Source organism: Arachis ipaensis, chromosome B3, assembly GCF_059453495.1.
Source record: "Arachis ipaensis isolate K30076 ecotype BB chromosome B3, ASM5945349v1, whole genome shotgun sequence".
NCBI lineage: Eukaryota > Viridiplantae > Streptophyta > Magnoliopsida > Fabales > Fabaceae > Arachis > Arachis ipaensis.
In genome coordinates, this window is record NC_142438.1 from 147,382,153 (window position 1) to 147,399,000 (window position 16,848).

Below are 16,848 nucleotides of genomic sequence, written 5' to 3' on the forward strand. Positions count from 1 at the left end.
AAGACCGTTTAATCTATAAAAAAAAGTGTTGTAAATCAAATTTGACATCGATTCCACCGACCATATAACTTGGATTCATAATTAGTGTAGGGAAGGTTTGAAACCGCCGTGAAACAATAGAACCCTCAAAGTCAAAGATTGACAAATTTTGTAACTTTTGTTCTGCATAAGAAGATTGTGCAACAGGTTTCTAATAACTTATAATTAGTATATAATACCAAAATTAATAACGTAAGACATTGATAAATAATTCATTGCTTGTAATGCATGTCACTGGAAAATATAACTACATTTTTTATCCAATCACTAACATTATTATTTTATTGAAGACTAGTAGTGGTTTACTAATATTTTCATCACATAATGATTAGCAAAAAATTCAAATATATTATACTTTATTACTCCACTACTAAAGTAAACCTTCTAATCTAAGGATGTTTACTAATTAAGATTATGGATTTGGATCCTCTAAAGTTTGAATTTCACTCTAGAGAGTAAAGTGTGATTTTCTACCATTAAATAGTTTCTCTTTCATATTTATTATTGGTCCCACCTATAAAATCAATGGTGAGAGATCACACTTTACTCTCTAAAGTGAAATTCAAACTTTAGAAGATCCAAATCCTAAAATTATATATTTGCTACTCATTCTTAACGAGTTTGTAGACAAAATGGATATATTAACAATTAATCGCACTTAGTTGCCATCAATGAAACTTAACTCATCCTTAAACATTATATATTAAGTAAAAAATAATGCACTTTTTATTAATTAAACAAAACTTAACTCTATTTATTATATTTTAGATCAATAATTCATATTTAATTTTTAACTCTATTTACTACTTTGCTTAGTCAAATTTCAAACACAGATACACTTATTGCAAGACATACAGTCATACATGATGACTACTAGACATTTGGATAAATTTCTTCCGCTATTGGTTTGGGCTTTTTTGGACAAGGGTTTAGCCTTGTTATTAGGAAAGCCCAATAATATTGTTGAGAACAAAGTTAAAACATAAGCCCATATCCAACTCGAAATAAACAAACAAGCCCAACTAGCTAGTTAGTAGTTAACTTATGTCGTGCACTTTACTTAACCGATACTGAAATAATATGGACCGAAAAATAAGAATAAATACAAACCCAATTTTTTGTTATTAAAAAAAAAAAAATTAAAGAAATATTTCAGTTCCCAAAAATACCCCTACCACTACCACACGTCCACACTCCATTCCCCATTCCCCATTCCAAATCTCTAATCATCTTCCACCATCCCTTCGATCTCTTCACTGCCGCGCGCAAACTCTGCTTCTGGCACCGCAACGAACACCGCCTTCTCCGCCTCAGCTATTCTCGTTGCAAGGTGCACAATGCTGCTGTCTCTCTTTTTTTTCTTTGTTCATTTCAATTAACAGATGCAGCAGATCGTGGTTCATAGAATAGTTGAAGCATCAACTTAACTTTGTAATCTGTATTATCTAATACCATTGATTTTGAGCACTTGCACTAGATTCTGTTTAAAATTCAAGTGTATCGAGTTCATATATTAGGAATTAGTGACGATCTCTTGGATCTGTTTTAAAGTAGAGAACAAAATCATTTGCTGGGTTTTAGATTGATTCCGTTAGGGATCGGAGGTGGAGGACCTTCATCTTTTGTTCTCTACTTGGTTGATTGGAAGTCTTTGGTATGCAATTCACATTACAGTTGAATTTAATAGCTAAAAACAGTTGGTACCAAAATCAGAGTTTTAGTTTTCTTTTGTTGACAAACTTCTTGTTAATTTATTTTTATTGAAAATATAATCTAATAATACATGCTTGTAAAGCTCAGCATGGTGTTGAACATGGTTGATAACATGTCCTGTTTCGGGGTGTTGCCAAAGCCTGATTTAGTAGAGGTACAACAGTGAGGTCTGGTGATGACTTGCATCATCTTATGTGTTTCTATAACCTTTTGCAAATTTATAATGTTATCCTTAGTTTTTCTGTGTTGGTTGCTGATATCATCTATGTATAAGTAATTGATGAAATATTTGGTGTCAACAAATTTTGCTTTTACCTTGGACTAGTAGTGTTACTGTTTGTTGAGTGCATATTGTGCACCACTATGCTAAGAGATACGTTCGTTATGGATATTACAAATAAGGTGGAAACTCAGGTGTAGTGACTTCACGTGAAATTGATAACTCTGTTCGCACTTCGCAGCCATCTCCTTGGCGTCGGTTTGCTGGTTTAGGGTTTAGTAATTGATTCTGATAATACAGTTGTTAGTAATTGATTTGCTTGATTTTCTGATTTTGTTAATATTTGGATTTTCTTCGTCAATATGAATTGATGGCTTGATACAGAGTTCTTCTGCTTTTCATTTTTTTTTATTTTGTTAATTATATGAATTAATCATTCTGTAATTCTGAATTTGATATAAGTTCAATTTTGGGACTCTGGATTTTGAATTTTGCTATATTGAATTTTGCAATATAAGTTTAATTCTGCTGTATTGAATTTTGCTGAATATAATTCTGGATTTTGAATGCTGTATGAATTGATATAATCTGGATTCTGAATTGCTGTCATTCTGAATTGTTGTATGTAATTTGTAATTTAGATTTCTAGACTTTGGATTCGGATCCGCATATGAAGCCATGACAAATCCTTCACCCGGTTCAATCAATTTCTTGAATTAGGTAATTGTTAATCGCCATCGTGGAGCTCTTCTCCTCGCTGTCGCGTCTCGTCTCACTCTCACCGCGAACGTCTCTCCTCATCGTCACCTCTGTTCCACTGCTCGGCCGTCACCTCCTCTCACTGCTCGAGCAGTCGAGCTTCTTCCCTTTATTCTCCAGGTTCTCTCTTTCTCTGCTAAGTTTCTTGACGAGGCTGTGAAAGTCTTCAAGGCTAGAATTATGGAATTAGCCCTCTTTAGTTGCTTGTTGAGGACTATTGTATTTTGATTGACTTCATTTAGTGATTTTGTTCAGGTTCACTGTTCTTTTCAATTTGAGTTAATTCTTCTAAAATAATTTCGTTATTTTTTGGTGGTACTTATTAATTTTGTTGATTGTTGATTTAGTTGTCTAATTGTATGGATTTTGACTTTTGAGTTTGTTTTCTGAACTTCTGATGCCATATGTAATTGATAATTATGTTTTGAACTTTTGATGTTGTATGTTGTTGGCTTCTTAATGTGATTAGAAATTTTCTGTAAATATTTAGTTATTGGCTGTATTTAATTTGTGTTTGTAAATTGTAGTTGTTACTAATTAGAAATTTTTATTTTTGAAGATAGAACAACTAGATAGTGATCAAGTATTACATATATTAATTTTTAATAATTTTATTTAATATTTAATAAAATCGGTTGAACCCCAGTCAAACCGATAAACCGTTAAACCAGTGATCTTATCGGTTTATTGACCGGTCCAGTTCTCGCAACGTTGCTTCCGAACTCCTCCTTCAGCCCTCTCCCCTCCAAGTTCCAACCCTAATTTCCATTGCACCCTAGTTCGGCGTCGTCTGTCTCTCTCTCTCTCTCAAACTGCAGCAGCAGTGGTGCTCACTAAGCCAGCGTCGCCTAACATTCAAAATTTAGTCACCTCTGGAAGCTCTGCTCGGCCCTCTTCTCCTCTACGTCGTTGCGTCTGGCCCTCTTCTCTCTCGCACATTGGTAGCTCTTTGACCCTCTTCTCTCTCGCACAAGCTCTTCTCCTCTGGGTCTCTGTATAATCGTTCCTCCTTCGCTAGCAATTCTGTTTCGCTCCTCCCTGCCTCACCGTCTGTTTCGCTCCTACCTTGGCGTCAGTTTCGTGCCTCCCTCGCCGCGCGGTAACCAGTGCTTGTTCGTTTTTTTTTGTCGTTAATAACTTGATTTTGATGATTTTGAGTTTCTATCTCTGATGATATGATTCTGTAATTTGGAATAATGTTTATGATTATGAGTTTCTGATGGATTTGTTATGTTTTTTCTTTTATTAATTTGTATGAAACTGAAATAAACTATGATGTTGAAGAATTTTAATTATTCTGGATTAATTTTGTTGATGGTGTTTCACTGATTTGTTAAATTTTACTGGCTGAGTTGATGGTATCTTGCTAAATTTTTTGGTATAATTTTGTTCATGGTTTGTTTTTCTTTGCTGAGTTAATTTTTCTGAAAATTTTCTGGATGTAATTTGTGTTGTTTTTGGCTATATGTAATTTGGATTGTTTTGTGCCTTGAAAAACTTGTTGTCTTATAATAAAAAAATTAATAAATTTCTGTGTATTAGATTGGTACTCTTCTTAATTCTTTCTGTTCCTTTTTCCTTTTATTCTGTGGCCTGTTGCTTGAATTTTGGATTCTCGGGGTTGTGTGGGTACGGGTTGTTTGTTTGGTTGTTCCAATTTGGGGAATTTTTATGGTCAGAAGTAGATTGCTGAAATTTCAGTTGATTCTTTATGATTTTGTGGTGTGCTGTGGCTTCTTGTTTTGTGGGATAGAAGCCAATTTAATTGAGCATTTTGTTTTGAAAAAAAACTTGCATTTACTGCATATCTTTTGCAAAGAAAACTTGTTTTTAAGACAATGAAAATTCATTCTAAGGCCGACTTAAGTACCTCATATATCTGTAGATGCTTCAGAATTCTTCTTACAAATCCTATCTAGTCTTTTATGATGCTTTGGTCCCTTTAAAATATGCACTCACTTGGTATCATTGGTGGGATTTAGTGAAATAGCAAAACTTGTTTCATTTAATAAAGATATATGTTGTTAAGTATTAACTTTGGGTTCGCATTGGCCTTTTATTCTATTTTATTAGATGGAGATATGGAAGTTGATGTAAACTCTGAATTTTTGAATTTTATAAGTTTAAAAATCATTGAATCTAAATATTTAAAATTATATATTGACTTTTTAATAATTTTATCGTATATTTAATTAAACCGGTTCAACTATGGCTCGATTTCGGTTGGACCATTGAACCATTGAACCAGTCACTCGACCGGTTCAATGACCGGTTCGGTTCTCGCAACCTGATACCTTATGTTTACTGCCAATTGTGAAATACTGCACTAAAAGTGATTAACATCCACTTCAGGTTTTGGTATACTAGTATCTCTGTTTCTACATCCTTGTTGATCAAGAATGCAATTTTTCGGAGGGTCCGAAATCAGTCCATCACCTCCTGTACCAACAGCTTCAGGGAACAATGGCCATATGATGTATGTGTTCAATAGGAATGGTGTATGCTTGCTCTATCGGGAGTGGAATCGCCCATTGCGGACATTGAATGCTCAGCAAGACCATAAGTTAATGTTTGGACTTCTTTTCTCACTGAAGTCACTAACAGCGAAGATGGACCCTACCATGTATGTTGGTTATTTTATTTAAATAAATACACGCAAAGTTAAGAATTGTTGCAAAATTATGCAACAGATATCATTTTGGGTGAGGGTAGTGCGTTAACAATGTTGACCATTTTTCATGGATAATTGACCATTTTTGTTATATTGTTGCCGAAGTACCTTCTTAAGAATAGTTTTTGTATTTATACATCATTTTCTGTGCAATGTGTAGAAATTACAGCACTAGACAATGATAAGGAGTTAAGTTGGGCCTAGGTGATAAACCTGCAATTGAAAATTAAGTCCTTGGTTTTGGTTGTGAATTCCTAAATGGTCATGTAAGTAATGTTTATAACCTCACACCATGGTATCATTAAGTTAGTAATGTGCTATGATCTCATAGAACTTAATGGGATGGTTGTTTATTCTGATGTGCCCTTCATTTTTATCCTAATTAGGTGTAGTTTTCTCCTGTTTGTTATATTTTGTTTGTGAAATTGCTTTATTATGGTATCTTGTCTACTATTTCAGCAATTAGCCATTGATCAACAATATAAATGATGATGGATGTTTTGTATGATTGTAAAAGGAGTTTCTTTGGTGTAGACTTTTTATACTGAACTGGTAGGTTTAGTTCACGTATTCCAACTTATTGTGCAGTGCAGAGAAAGGAAACCTTGGTGTGCCTCAGTTGCCCGGCCAAGGTTGTTCATTTCACAGTTTTCGAACCAATACATATAAACTTAGTTTCATGGAAAGTCCTTCCGGAATAAAGGTCAGCTACAACAATGTTCTTGTATACCTTAAGATGTTACGTGCATGTTTGGGCGTCATTATTTTGTTAAAAAAAGATCTTTTTTCAATGAAAAAAGATCTTTTTTTATTTTTTAACGTGTTTGGCAAATTTCTAGTAGTAAAAGTAAAAGCACTAGTAAAATCAAAAAAAGATCTTTTTTGAGAAGCTGTAATTTACATCTTTTTTTAAAAGATCTTTTTTCCTTAAAAAAAAGATGTTTTTCATGTAATAAATGAACAAAAAAGTACTTTTATACTGTTATACCCAAACATAATTGATAAATAAAAAGACCTTTTTACATGAGATATCCAAACATAAAATTACTTTTACTTCTTTATAAGATCTTTTAAAAAAAGATAACTAAAAAAAAGATCTTTTTTTAAAAGCTCACCCAAACAAGCCCGTAGTTGGTGCTGATTTAAGTTGTAATTAATTTTTATTTGGCACTTTGTCCATATTTGTAATTAACTTGTGGTTATGATTATATTGAGATTCTCCATGATTTTCATGTTTCATGCAGATTATCCTAGTGACTCATCCTCGAACCGGTGATCTGCGGGACTCCTTGAAGTATATCTACAATTTGTATGTTGAATATGTTGTCAAGAATCCGCTCTATACACCCGGATCTCCTATTAGGTAACGTAGTATATATCACTTTTTCTTCTCAAATTTTCCCCTTATTTACCATGGAAGAACTTGTTTGTTGAATCAATTTTCCATGGGTTTGTGTAGGTGTCAGCTGTTCAATACAACATTGGACCAGTATGTGAGAGGCATTGCCTAGAAGCTATGAAGTTCCCAATCACCATTATTGGTGAACCATTGATCACCATTATAACTAAACTCATTATTTTGTGAAGATTTTTAATAACTTTTTTTATCCTTTCATCTAAAATTGAATCTTTCCTTTTTCTGTCCACCAAACCACCACGCGTAGTTGACTGAATTCTACTATAGTGTCCAGTCGTTAATGTGATCTTGAAGATCTTTGATCTTCAGTTGTTTTTGCTAGAGTTGCTGCTGCAATATTGAGCTTCTCTTGTATCAACATTCAACAGAGCTATTGATTTATTCAATCTTATAGCATATGATGTATTCAATCTTAATTAGATATTGGCCCCTACCTTGGTAGCAAAACGCACACGTTTTGGGCACATGGTTAAGGTGTATGTGTCTCAGTAATTTACGTTAACCCTTGTCATTCTTCAATCCAGCGTTCTTATTCTTCTCTTCTTCACGATCTTTTTTCCTTTTTCTTTAAGATTCCTAATTCTTTTTCTTCTACAAACTAAAATTCCTATCTTATTTTTCTCCTCCCAATTAAAATATCTAATTCATCATCTCTAATACCTCGTAGGAAGTAGCATTTGATTAACTGACTGGAAATAAATGATAATATGTATTTGTTATAGCCAAAAGTTTGAACTTGTGAGACCTTAAACTTAAACACACAGAAGATTATAGTACGTTTTGACTTACAAATGATATGATATCACACCATTTGCTAAACATTTGAACGAATATACTAATGAATATTTGTGAGATTATTTGGTGAGACAAAGGTGTTGCATTTGGCATCAAAGTTAAATGAGTATTTACCTATCATTTTCTTTATGACTAGTTGAATTAATAGGTTGTTTTGGCATTTTGGTTTGGTGTAGGTATTGAATATAAACTCCTAAAGGAAAGTTTCTAAATTCTAAAGGAATACAATGAATGCTTTCAAATGAATTGATTGAAATCAAGAAAAAGATCAAAGTGTTTCTTTTACTTTTAACTTTTTTATTAACAAGACACATAAATCCCTAATTATTTATTTGAAGGATTAACAAGAAGATTTGGAGAATGATCCTCTCAATTTTTTCTTTCATTGTTTGATAAAGTGTGATCATATTTTTTAGGTAAGAAAAAAAATATGTGACAAAAATATTAAATGTATTTTATCAAACAATTAAAAAAAACATAATAATTAAAAAGATCCACTCCCAAAGATTTGAATGTCCAATAAAATCAATTATCAATTATCAAAATTCAAAAGTGGGGATGTCAATTTTGTATGGTTGAGGAGCGGGTTGTCATTTATGTAAAAGGATAGGGGTGGGATGGGATTTTACTCATCTACATTTCTCTTAGTATTTTACAGACCTTTGTACACAGCTCAATCGAAATTCACCAATCTCTTCGTTCGTTAATTTTAGTCGCTCGTTTTCGTTTTTATTTCATAGCCTCTGTCTCCATTTCCCGCTCACTATTCGGTTTATTAGCTTGCAACAATGGAAGCTTCCACTTCTTCCTACAAGGTTCGTCTTCTTCTCCTTCCAATCTAGGGTTCCTCTTTCCGTCAATTATATTTCAATTATTTCAAATCATCGTTCAATTAGAGATTGGCTGTTTAATGTATATTACCCTCTGAAGTTCTATCCCTGTTTTCACGTTACTTGCAGAGATGTAGTTATAGTTACTGTATTTGTTTATATAACAGTAACATAACTAACTAACTAACTAACTAACTAACTGAATTCAGTTAACAACGAGCTGAGTCTGTTGTGGCAGTTTAACTCGCATGGAACTGCAACTCTTATCATCTTTTATTATGTAACTGTGTGTGTGCATCTGCATCATATCTATACTTAAGTGTTTCGTAGATCCTATTCTCATTGTCATAATTACTTTTTACTAGTACTGTGTATCTTTACCGTTTTCTTATTTTTATATTTATATAGATGTGTGTTATTTCAACATAAGAAAATTGGTTTAAGGAGAAGTAGAACAAATTTGATGTTAAAAGTGCATAACCAGAAAAATATAACCACAATGTTTGCCAGAAATCATGGTGATGGTTGGATCTAGCTTAGGGGTTAGGACAATGACACCCCATGCTGGCAGTGAAGTTCTGACTAAAGCTCTGGTTGTCTACAATTTTAGTTTAAGTCAGATTATGGAATCACGTTGAATGTTTGATGATATATTATCATTTGCAGATTATATTGGGATCATCCTCAGTAGCACGGCGCAAGATACTATCTGAAATGGGGTACGAATTCACGAAAATGGTAAGTAAATGACATTCGTTCAACAATGATTGGATTGGATTTTAAGGTGTGGACGTGGCTTCTTTAATCTTTTGTATTTACGTGCAGACTGCTGATATTGATGAGAAGAGCATCCGAAAGGAAACTCCTGAAGAGCTGGTTATGGCTCTAGCTGAAGCCAAGGTTTGCCTTCTAGTCATTACTTTTTTAGTGTTCTCTATATCTCACAAATGAATTACTTGATATTGCTTAATTTCTTTTTATAAAAAAGAATGTTGCTTAAAATTGTACGTGTTTTTTTTCCCCATTCAATTATAGAATTGCATACCCCCCCCCCCCCCTTCTCAAACTTTTTTTTTTTATAAATTATATTTTAAAGTAAGCATACATAACTGCATTCATTGTCATCAGTGAACCAGCAAAAAAAGTTCTGTTTGGTGCTAGTGCTGTATTAGATGAGATAATAGATATTTTGCTTCTTTCTGAGAGAGAGTAGAGAGACCTTATAAAGGCATGCTGTAACTGCTTTTATGATGTCACCTAGTTTTTTGCTTTCAGTGTTTTGTTTCCCTTTCCTTCATGGAAGGCCATGCTATGATCAATTATCCTCTGATTTTGGATGTGATTATGTATCAGGCTAATGCCATCATATCAAAACTTCAAACTACCAGTAACCAAGAGAGGGTTGATGAATCAATGATTTTAATTGCGGCAGACACAGTACATCTTGCTTCCTTTCTGGTCATTGGCAACTGTTAGTTAGGTGTTAATGGTTGTTGTTAGGTGGTGTTACCCAGGCCATTTATTAAATGAGGATATGTAGCTTACTAGCTTCTTTTGAAGAGGTTATAGCTTATTAGATAAATAGTAAATTAGCCAGCCATGTGAAGAAATGAAGATACTCGAACACTTCATTCCTTTTGTAACAAAGTAAACCGTTTGTTTTTTTTTTTTTATTTTCTGTCCTCTTTTTCAGTTTTTCATGCTTATCTGATAGGAACAATCAAAGTTGAGGATGTCGTTGTTAGGTTCAGGAACGATCAAAGTAAATGATTTGGGTTTATCTTCTCTTGTCTTCATCAAACCATTTCAGAGCAATATCTTGCTCAGTTTTTTTTTTTTTTTTTAATTGTTGCATCAGTGTGTCTGTGTGTGTTCTTTTTCTTTGTGTGACTCTTCTCTAAATAGTTATGTGGAGATGTTATGTAACTATTCACACTTTCAAAAATACTACATCACTTTTATTCATGAAGCTGCTACTCAGGTACTTATCATCTCTCATTTTTATTCCTTAGGCAGAAGCTATCTTACAGAAGCTCCCTGTTGATGACTACCTAAAGGATGCTGAGCCAACATTATTAATTACTTGTGACCAAGTATACATCATATTCTTCCGAGTTATAAATATTTCTTCTCTAGTTTTCCTTTGTTCTTCCGTCACATGTTACTAAAGCAACATCACCACTTGATATTCTTTTTCTGAAGGAAACAGAAACAAGTTAAATGTCCAACATTGCTATCGGGAAAAAAAATCAGCTACATTGTGGCTTGGTTTTCTTGGTTTCTAGCATTTTGTTGTTCTTGCTGTCTCTTTTACTCGTCCCTTCTCTTTTTAAACTGATTTGGCTAGTGTGTATCAATAGCCTAAAAATATTTCCAGAGTCGAAACAAATTGCTGTTCTTGTATTATGGATGAAAAACTAAATGATCTCCAAGCTCTTGCTTGTTGGTGGTTGCTATCCTCGTAAATAAATGGCCTTGTGGTAATGAAATTAGTTTGTAAAAGAAATGGTCAAGTTTCTTTTTTCTAAATTTTTATCAGTCAAAGTTGCTTATGCCTTCATTATGAAATGATTTGGAGGTGGTGGTCTATGACGGTGTGGTTAGGGAAAAACCATCTAGCAAAGAAGAAGCTCAGCAATTCTTGAAAGGTTTGCATATGTTATATTCCATTCATGTGTAATCTAAAATCTCTTTCTCTCTTTTGAACTTCCAATGGCCTTCTATGTATATAATTCTTTACAAAATTTCAGATTATTCTGGGGGGCATGCAGCAACTGTGTCATCCGTTCTAGTTACAAACCTCAAAACCGGATTCAGAAAAGGAGAATGGGATCGTGTGGATGTAGAATTTTCTCCTCTCCTCTCTCTTTTTCTCTTTCTCTCTCTCTCTCTGAGTAATTTGTTTCAACTTACAGATCTATTTCAACGAAATACCCAATGAAATAATTGAGAAGCTGGTATGTGTTGTTTCTTTGAATTGATTATCTCATGGATGATCACTTTATTCTACAAAACTATCTTAAATTGTTTATTTGGGTGTTTGATAAGCTTTTTATCTTTTTTCTTGTCATTTAGGTTGATGAGGGTGTTACTCTCAATGTTGCTGGTGGGCTGCTAATAGAGCATCCTTCGATATTACCATTTGTCAGAGAAGTGGTAGGTTTATTCTCAAAAAACTTATGTTAAATAAAAAAAATTAGGATTTAATTTGCATGCATTGTCAATGTTAAAAAAGTAGTGCAAAGATATCAAATCATTTATTGTCACATTAGTAAAAGTATTTAACTCAGACACCAACTATCTTAGAAGTTATACAAATTAAGCATCCAATTGTATGACAGTGTGCATAAACATAACAATCAAACTCTAAAAATTATTCTCCTCTTTTAATTGAAAAATACTTCTAATTCTTAGAAATGTTAATATGCAGGTAGGGACAACAGATAGTGTGATGGGACTTCCAAAAGCTGTGACTGAAAGACTCTTAAAGGAGGCTATGTAGCCTGAGCTACTGACCCACTTTATTGAATTACTTGGTAATGACTTTAATTGATGACCTTAATTCTCCACATTGATCTAAACTCATGTAGTTATACTTCTGGTGTGCAATGAATGGTTGAATTCATTGAAAAATCCAAGAATAAATTGGCATTTAGAAAATTGCAGTGTCTTAAATGTGGCCAATACTATCAAAATTTTGATGATTTTGTGCTTTTGAATCCAAATCATGCTCCTGTTAAGATAATGAAATAGTTTTATATGCATATGGAACATATGCCAAGTTGGGGTGTTTATGTTTATTATCAAGATTATAAGTGTTTGAATGTTACATCTACTTCTTTGAAAGTTTTGTTATAGAGTAACATATAATTCAGTGATAATAATAGTAATGCAAGAAAATAATTGCAGGACCCCTTGAATTCTAGTTTATATGCACCTGTCTGAATTATTTTACGTATGCAATTTCGATACCCTAAACTTTGTTAATACTAATAGAAAAATGGGCAACATAATCTGCACATTTAAAAGGTTCAATAGGTTGATTTCCATATTTGCAAAAAGTTAAGGGTAAATTATAATAAACTTTTAACAAAAGTGTTCAATTTTAATACATTGACAATATAAAATATTTTATATAGTCATCTAATCGCGTTTGTTCTTTTAAATGACTATTCACGCTATCAATCTAAAAGATAATTATTTTTGTTAACATGATATTACGTAATTAGATGCATGTATAAAATTATTTTACACGGGAAGTGCATTAAAATTAAATTTTTAATAGAATTGTAAATAAGTGATAAAGTGTGGTGCATATATCATACAAAAATTTTATTTGTACAGTAAAATCAGTTGTCATGTATTTATGATTTTATGTATAAATGTGTTGTTTAATTTATTTTTAATGTGCATTTTGTATTTCAACATATATTTTATATTAGTGACCGATTTTGGCAGCTAATTTTAGTGTACACTAACATAGTAACATGAGTGGTTCGAATAACACTTATTAGCAATTCTATTTGTTAAATTTACAATTTTTAAGTTTACGGAAATTGTTCTGTTTATATATAATAAAATAGAATAAGAGTGGTGCATGTGCTAATTTGGAGATATTTTTTATTGGATTGCTAACTTGTCTTCCACCTCATCAATTGAAAAATTATTTTTTTCTAAATAAAAATATCCATTAGTCTGTCTTTGAAATGTTGATAATATCAACTTGTGTATCATCTACATGTCCTCGCCAGAGTCTTCCCCACCTTACGTCATCCAACTCTTCATTTGAATTTTCTAACATGCATACGTCTGTCTCAAATTTCTTTTATTTTCTCGCCAACTCATTCTTTGTTATACATTATTAGTTCAATTTTTCAACCCCAAAAAATGCAAATAAATAATTGGAGGAGTTGTTGAAATTAACCAAAATAATTTCTTGAAAAAAAAAAAAGAAAATTCGTTCCCACCTGCCCCGAATCTTAGAATCCCAGTTACCGCACATTGCACGGAATGACGGAACCGTTATTTAACTGCTACTTTCTTCTCAGGTACGAGACATACATGTGTTTCTTGGACTTTCTTACTCTTCACCTCTTCCCCTTTTCACTCATCACACTCGAGAACTCAACAATTCTTTTGTTATTTGTTTCGCATTCTGAAGATGACCATCTCTGATAACCAAGGCAGCACCGCTGCTGCGGCCGTTCAGATTCAGCCGCCATCTCGGATGGCTCTACCGGATTTCCTGCAGAGTGTCAAGCTCAAGTATGTCAAACTAGGCTACCATTACTTGATCTCCAACCTCTTCACCTTTTGCTTTGTGCCTTTGATCTTTGTGACCTTAATCCATTTCTCTCAAACTGATATTGATGATCTTCACCATGTGTGGCTCCACCTCCAGTACAATATAATAGCCATCCTCACTTGCTCTGCTTTCATTGTCTTTGGACTTACAGTTTTCATTCTCACTCGTCCTCGGCCTGTCTACCTAGTTGACTTTGCTTGTTATCGCCCAGCCGATCGCTTCAAGGCCCCCTTCTGTAGCTTTATGGAGCATTCTCGCCTCACCGGAGACTTTGATGAGTCCTCCCTAGAGTTCCAGCGCAAGATTCTCTTGCGCTCGGGACTTGGAGAGGAGACTTATGTCCCCGAAGCCATGCTTTACATACCTCCTAGATCTTCCATGGTTACAGCTAGAGCTGAGGCCGAAGAGGTTATGTTTGGTGCTTTGGATAGTTTGTTCCAAAACACCAATCTTAAGCCTAAGGCTATCGGCATTCTCGTGTTGAATTGCAGTTTGTTTAACCCCACGCCTTCCCTATCTGCCATGATTGTTAACAAGTATAAATTGAGGGGTAACATCAAGAGCTTCAATTTGGGGGGAATGGGGTGTAGTGCTGGAGTTATAGCTATTGATCTTGCCAAAGACTTGTTGCAGGTTCATAGGAATACTTACGCTGTTGTTGTTAGCACTGAGAACATTACTCAAAATTGGTACTTTGGGAATAAGAAATCTATGCTCATACCTAATTGCTTGTTTCGGGTCGGGGGTTCAGCCGTGCTGCTCTCCAACAAGTCTGCTGAACGGAGGAGAGCAAAGTACAGGCTTGTTCATGTAGTGAGGACCAATCGCGCTGCCGATGACAAGGCATTCCGGTGTGTCTATCAGGAACAGGATGATGCTGGGAAGACTGGTGTTTCCTTGTCTAAGGATTTGATGGCAATCGCAGGCAGTGCGCTTAAGACCAACATCACCACCCTTGGCCCCTTGGTGCTCCCAATCAGCGAACAGCTTCTATTTTTCGCCACATTGGTAATGAGGAAGTTGTTCAAGGCTGATGTGAAACCTTATATACCGGATTTCAAGCTCGCCTTTGATCATTTTTGCATACATGCCGGTGGCAGGGCGGTGATTGATGAGTTGGAGAAGAATCTCCAGCTTCTTCCTGTGCATGTTGAGGCTTCAAGGATGACACTTCACCGGTTTGGAAACACTTCGTCGAGCTCCATTTGGTATGAGCTGGCATATATAGAAGCCAAAGGGAGAATGAGAAGGGGAAATAGGCTTTGGCAAATTGCATTTGGAAGTGGGTTTAAGTGTAATAGTGCTGTTTGGGAGGCACTTCATAATGTGAAGTCTTCTCCTAATGGACCATGGGAAGATTGCATTGATAAGTATCCTGTGGAAGTACCCCTCATAGCTCAGCAACATATTAGTTAGAACATAGAAGTGAATTCACGATGTCCTTTTGCCTCTCAATTGCAGATGTGTTCATATACGTTTTACAATTTCATTTTTGTTTGAAGTTTGATGAATGTTGCTAGTAGCTTACAATTTAGTCAGATTCATGTCTCTTGGGTATGATGTGGTGGATTCCTGTTTTTTTGTGCTGCCAATGCTCTCTATGAATTTTTTACTCTTTATAGTTGCATTGTAATCTTCTATAAATTTTTTCTATACTCAAGTCATGAGAATTATCTGGTCTAGTTAAGTTTAATTTTGAAGCACCACTTAGTGTAAAATTAGACAAAAGAAGTAACTTTCATTCTTTATCTCAAAACCAGTTTATATAGCGATGGTGCATAGAAATGAGAATCTAAAATTTGTTCATATATTTTAAGAGTTTATTTATCTTGTGTCCCAAGGGTACATGTTAAAATTACAAATGGAGAAAGTTTTTATTGGAAATACAAAAAAATTAAGTTTTCAATGCATTTATTTTGCATTTATTAAATGAAAAAATGTAAAACTTTCTACTAATAGTAAGCTTATCATGTGCCTTAGGACACATGTTTACTAAACTCATATTTGAATTCTAAGTGATGGTGATTTGCAGGTAGGGACAGAAGATAATGTGATGGGACTTTCCAAAACTATGACCAAAAGAAAATGAGTCCTTGTAGCAAGCTATTGTCCCACCTTGCAAGATTAGTTGGTAATAGCTTTGATTACTGTCCTTAATTCTCTATATTTATCCAACCAAATTCATTGTTGTCTTATATGGTAGCAGTTATCTTTTTGCTGGAATGGGGTGTATTTTTGTCAGTTATGTTAACTTTTTATTGGGTATTATGATTATTTTATGCTCATATTTTACTTGAGACTTTAGGTTATTTTTTCACCATTAATTGGATAAAGAATATTATTTCGACATATCACTCATGCGAAATGATTTGATTTAGATATCAGAGAATATTTGCTTCGAAATTTTTCTCCTTAGAGACTTCTGGCTGTGGAATAGTTTTGTGAGTTATGTCATCAATTATGCAATGATTTATTGGATTTATTGAAAAAATCCAAGAATAAATTAGCATTTAAAAAATGCAAGTGACGTACATGTGAACAATAAGATTCAGATGTTTGATGATTCGGTGTGCTGAAATACTAATCATGCTCCTGTTGGAATGATGAAATAATTTTCTAGGATTGACATGTTAACCAATGCTTGTTTATTTATTAATTATTATTATCAAGAATTCCTATAATAGAATCACGTGGGCTATATTTCATTTATGAACGCCTAATTTGACACTAAACAAGGTTTTCAACTTTGTGTTTGGTTTCGAACTATTCTTCTTAAATTTTCCAACTTCTTTATTTTTATTTTTTATTTTTTGGGAGGGGGAGGAACAAAGACAAGCATATGATTCAATCACTGCATACCAATTAAATTCTTAGTTTTAATATTTATATCCTTTATTTCTGTTTACTTTTTAATTAAATGACAAAAAAATTTTAAATCAATTAATAGGAAAAAAGATTTTTTAAAGTGAAAAGAATTATAAAGTGATAAAGTAAGGAATTAATTACCATTAATTTTGTAGTTTCTATCATGTGTGAGTTTTACTATCTTAATTTAGGAGTGGTTAGATTCTCACTTTTTCACTTTATTAATTTTCTCAT

At 33.6% G+C, this 16,848-nt stretch overlaps 3 protein-coding genes across 10 annotated transcripts; all 3 read left to right on the forward strand.

Annotated features, from left to right (window-relative positions):
• Window positions 1-1,108: 1,108 nt before the first annotated feature.
• On the forward strand, window positions 1,109-7,235 carry LOC107631966 (uncharacterized). Of its 3 annotated transcripts, XM_016335573.3 has the most exons (7): window positions 1,232-1,369; window positions 2,614-2,851; window positions 3,432-3,830; window positions 5,084-5,354; window positions 5,991-6,105; window positions 6,647-6,765; window positions 6,862-7,235. In XM_016335573.3, exons 4-7 carry the CDS (start codon window positions 5,131-5,133, stop codon window positions 6,911-6,913), a joined length of 510 nt encoding a protein of 169 aa, XP_016191059.1. In that variant the 5' UTR covers window positions 1,232-1,369; window positions 2,614-2,851; window positions 3,432-3,830; window positions 5,084-5,130; the 3' UTR covers window positions 6,914-7,235. The 3 variants fall into 3 exon arrangements, with proteins under 3 accessions (XP_016191061.1, XP_088366068.1, XP_016191059.1); XM_088509942.1 differs by lacking the exon at window positions 3,432-3,830 and having other exon boundaries at window positions 1,222-1,369; XM_016335575.3 differs by lacking the exons at window positions 2,614-2,851; window positions 3,432-3,830 and having other exon boundaries at window positions 1,109-1,369.
• An 889-nt stretch (window positions 7,236-8,124) lies between these two features.
• On the forward strand, window positions 8,125-16,152 carry LOC107631967 (Maf-like protein). 6 transcript variants are annotated; one of them, XM_088508815.1, is made up of 11 exons: window positions 8,257-8,429; window positions 9,111-9,182; window positions 9,270-9,344; window positions 9,798-9,881; window positions 10,457-10,537; window positions 11,023-11,092; window positions 11,195-11,286; window positions 11,360-11,401; window positions 11,520-11,600; window positions 11,875-11,980; window positions 13,493-15,287. In XM_088508815.1, the coding sequence occupies exons 1-10, from the start codon at window positions 8,403-8,405 to the stop codon at window positions 11,944-11,946; spliced, it is 696 nt and encodes a 231-aa protein (XP_088364941.1). In that variant the 5' UTR covers window positions 8,257-8,402; the 3' UTR covers window positions 11,947-11,980; window positions 13,493-15,287. The 6 variants fall into 6 exon arrangements, with proteins under 6 accessions (XP_088364940.1, XP_088364939.1, XP_088364941.1 ...); XM_088508810.1 differs by lacking the exons at window positions 10,457-10,537; window positions 13,493-15,287 and adding exons at window positions 8,955-9,037; window positions 15,782-16,152 and having other exon boundaries at window positions 8,300-8,429; XM_088508812.1 differs by lacking the exons at window positions 9,798-9,881; window positions 13,493-15,287 and adding exons at window positions 8,955-9,037; window positions 15,782-16,152 and having other exon boundaries at window positions 8,300-8,429.
• Window positions 13,297-15,429, forward strand: LOC107631965 (3-ketoacyl-CoA synthase 4). Its single transcript, XM_016335572.3, has 2 exons — window positions 13,297-13,492; window positions 13,606-15,429. The coding sequence occupies exon 2, from the start codon at window positions 13,606-13,608 to the stop codon at window positions 15,163-15,165; it is 1,560 nt and encodes a 519-aa protein (XP_016191058.1). The 5' UTR covers window positions 13,297-13,492; the 3' UTR covers window positions 15,166-15,429.
• Window positions 16,153-16,848: the final 696 nt, after the last annotated feature.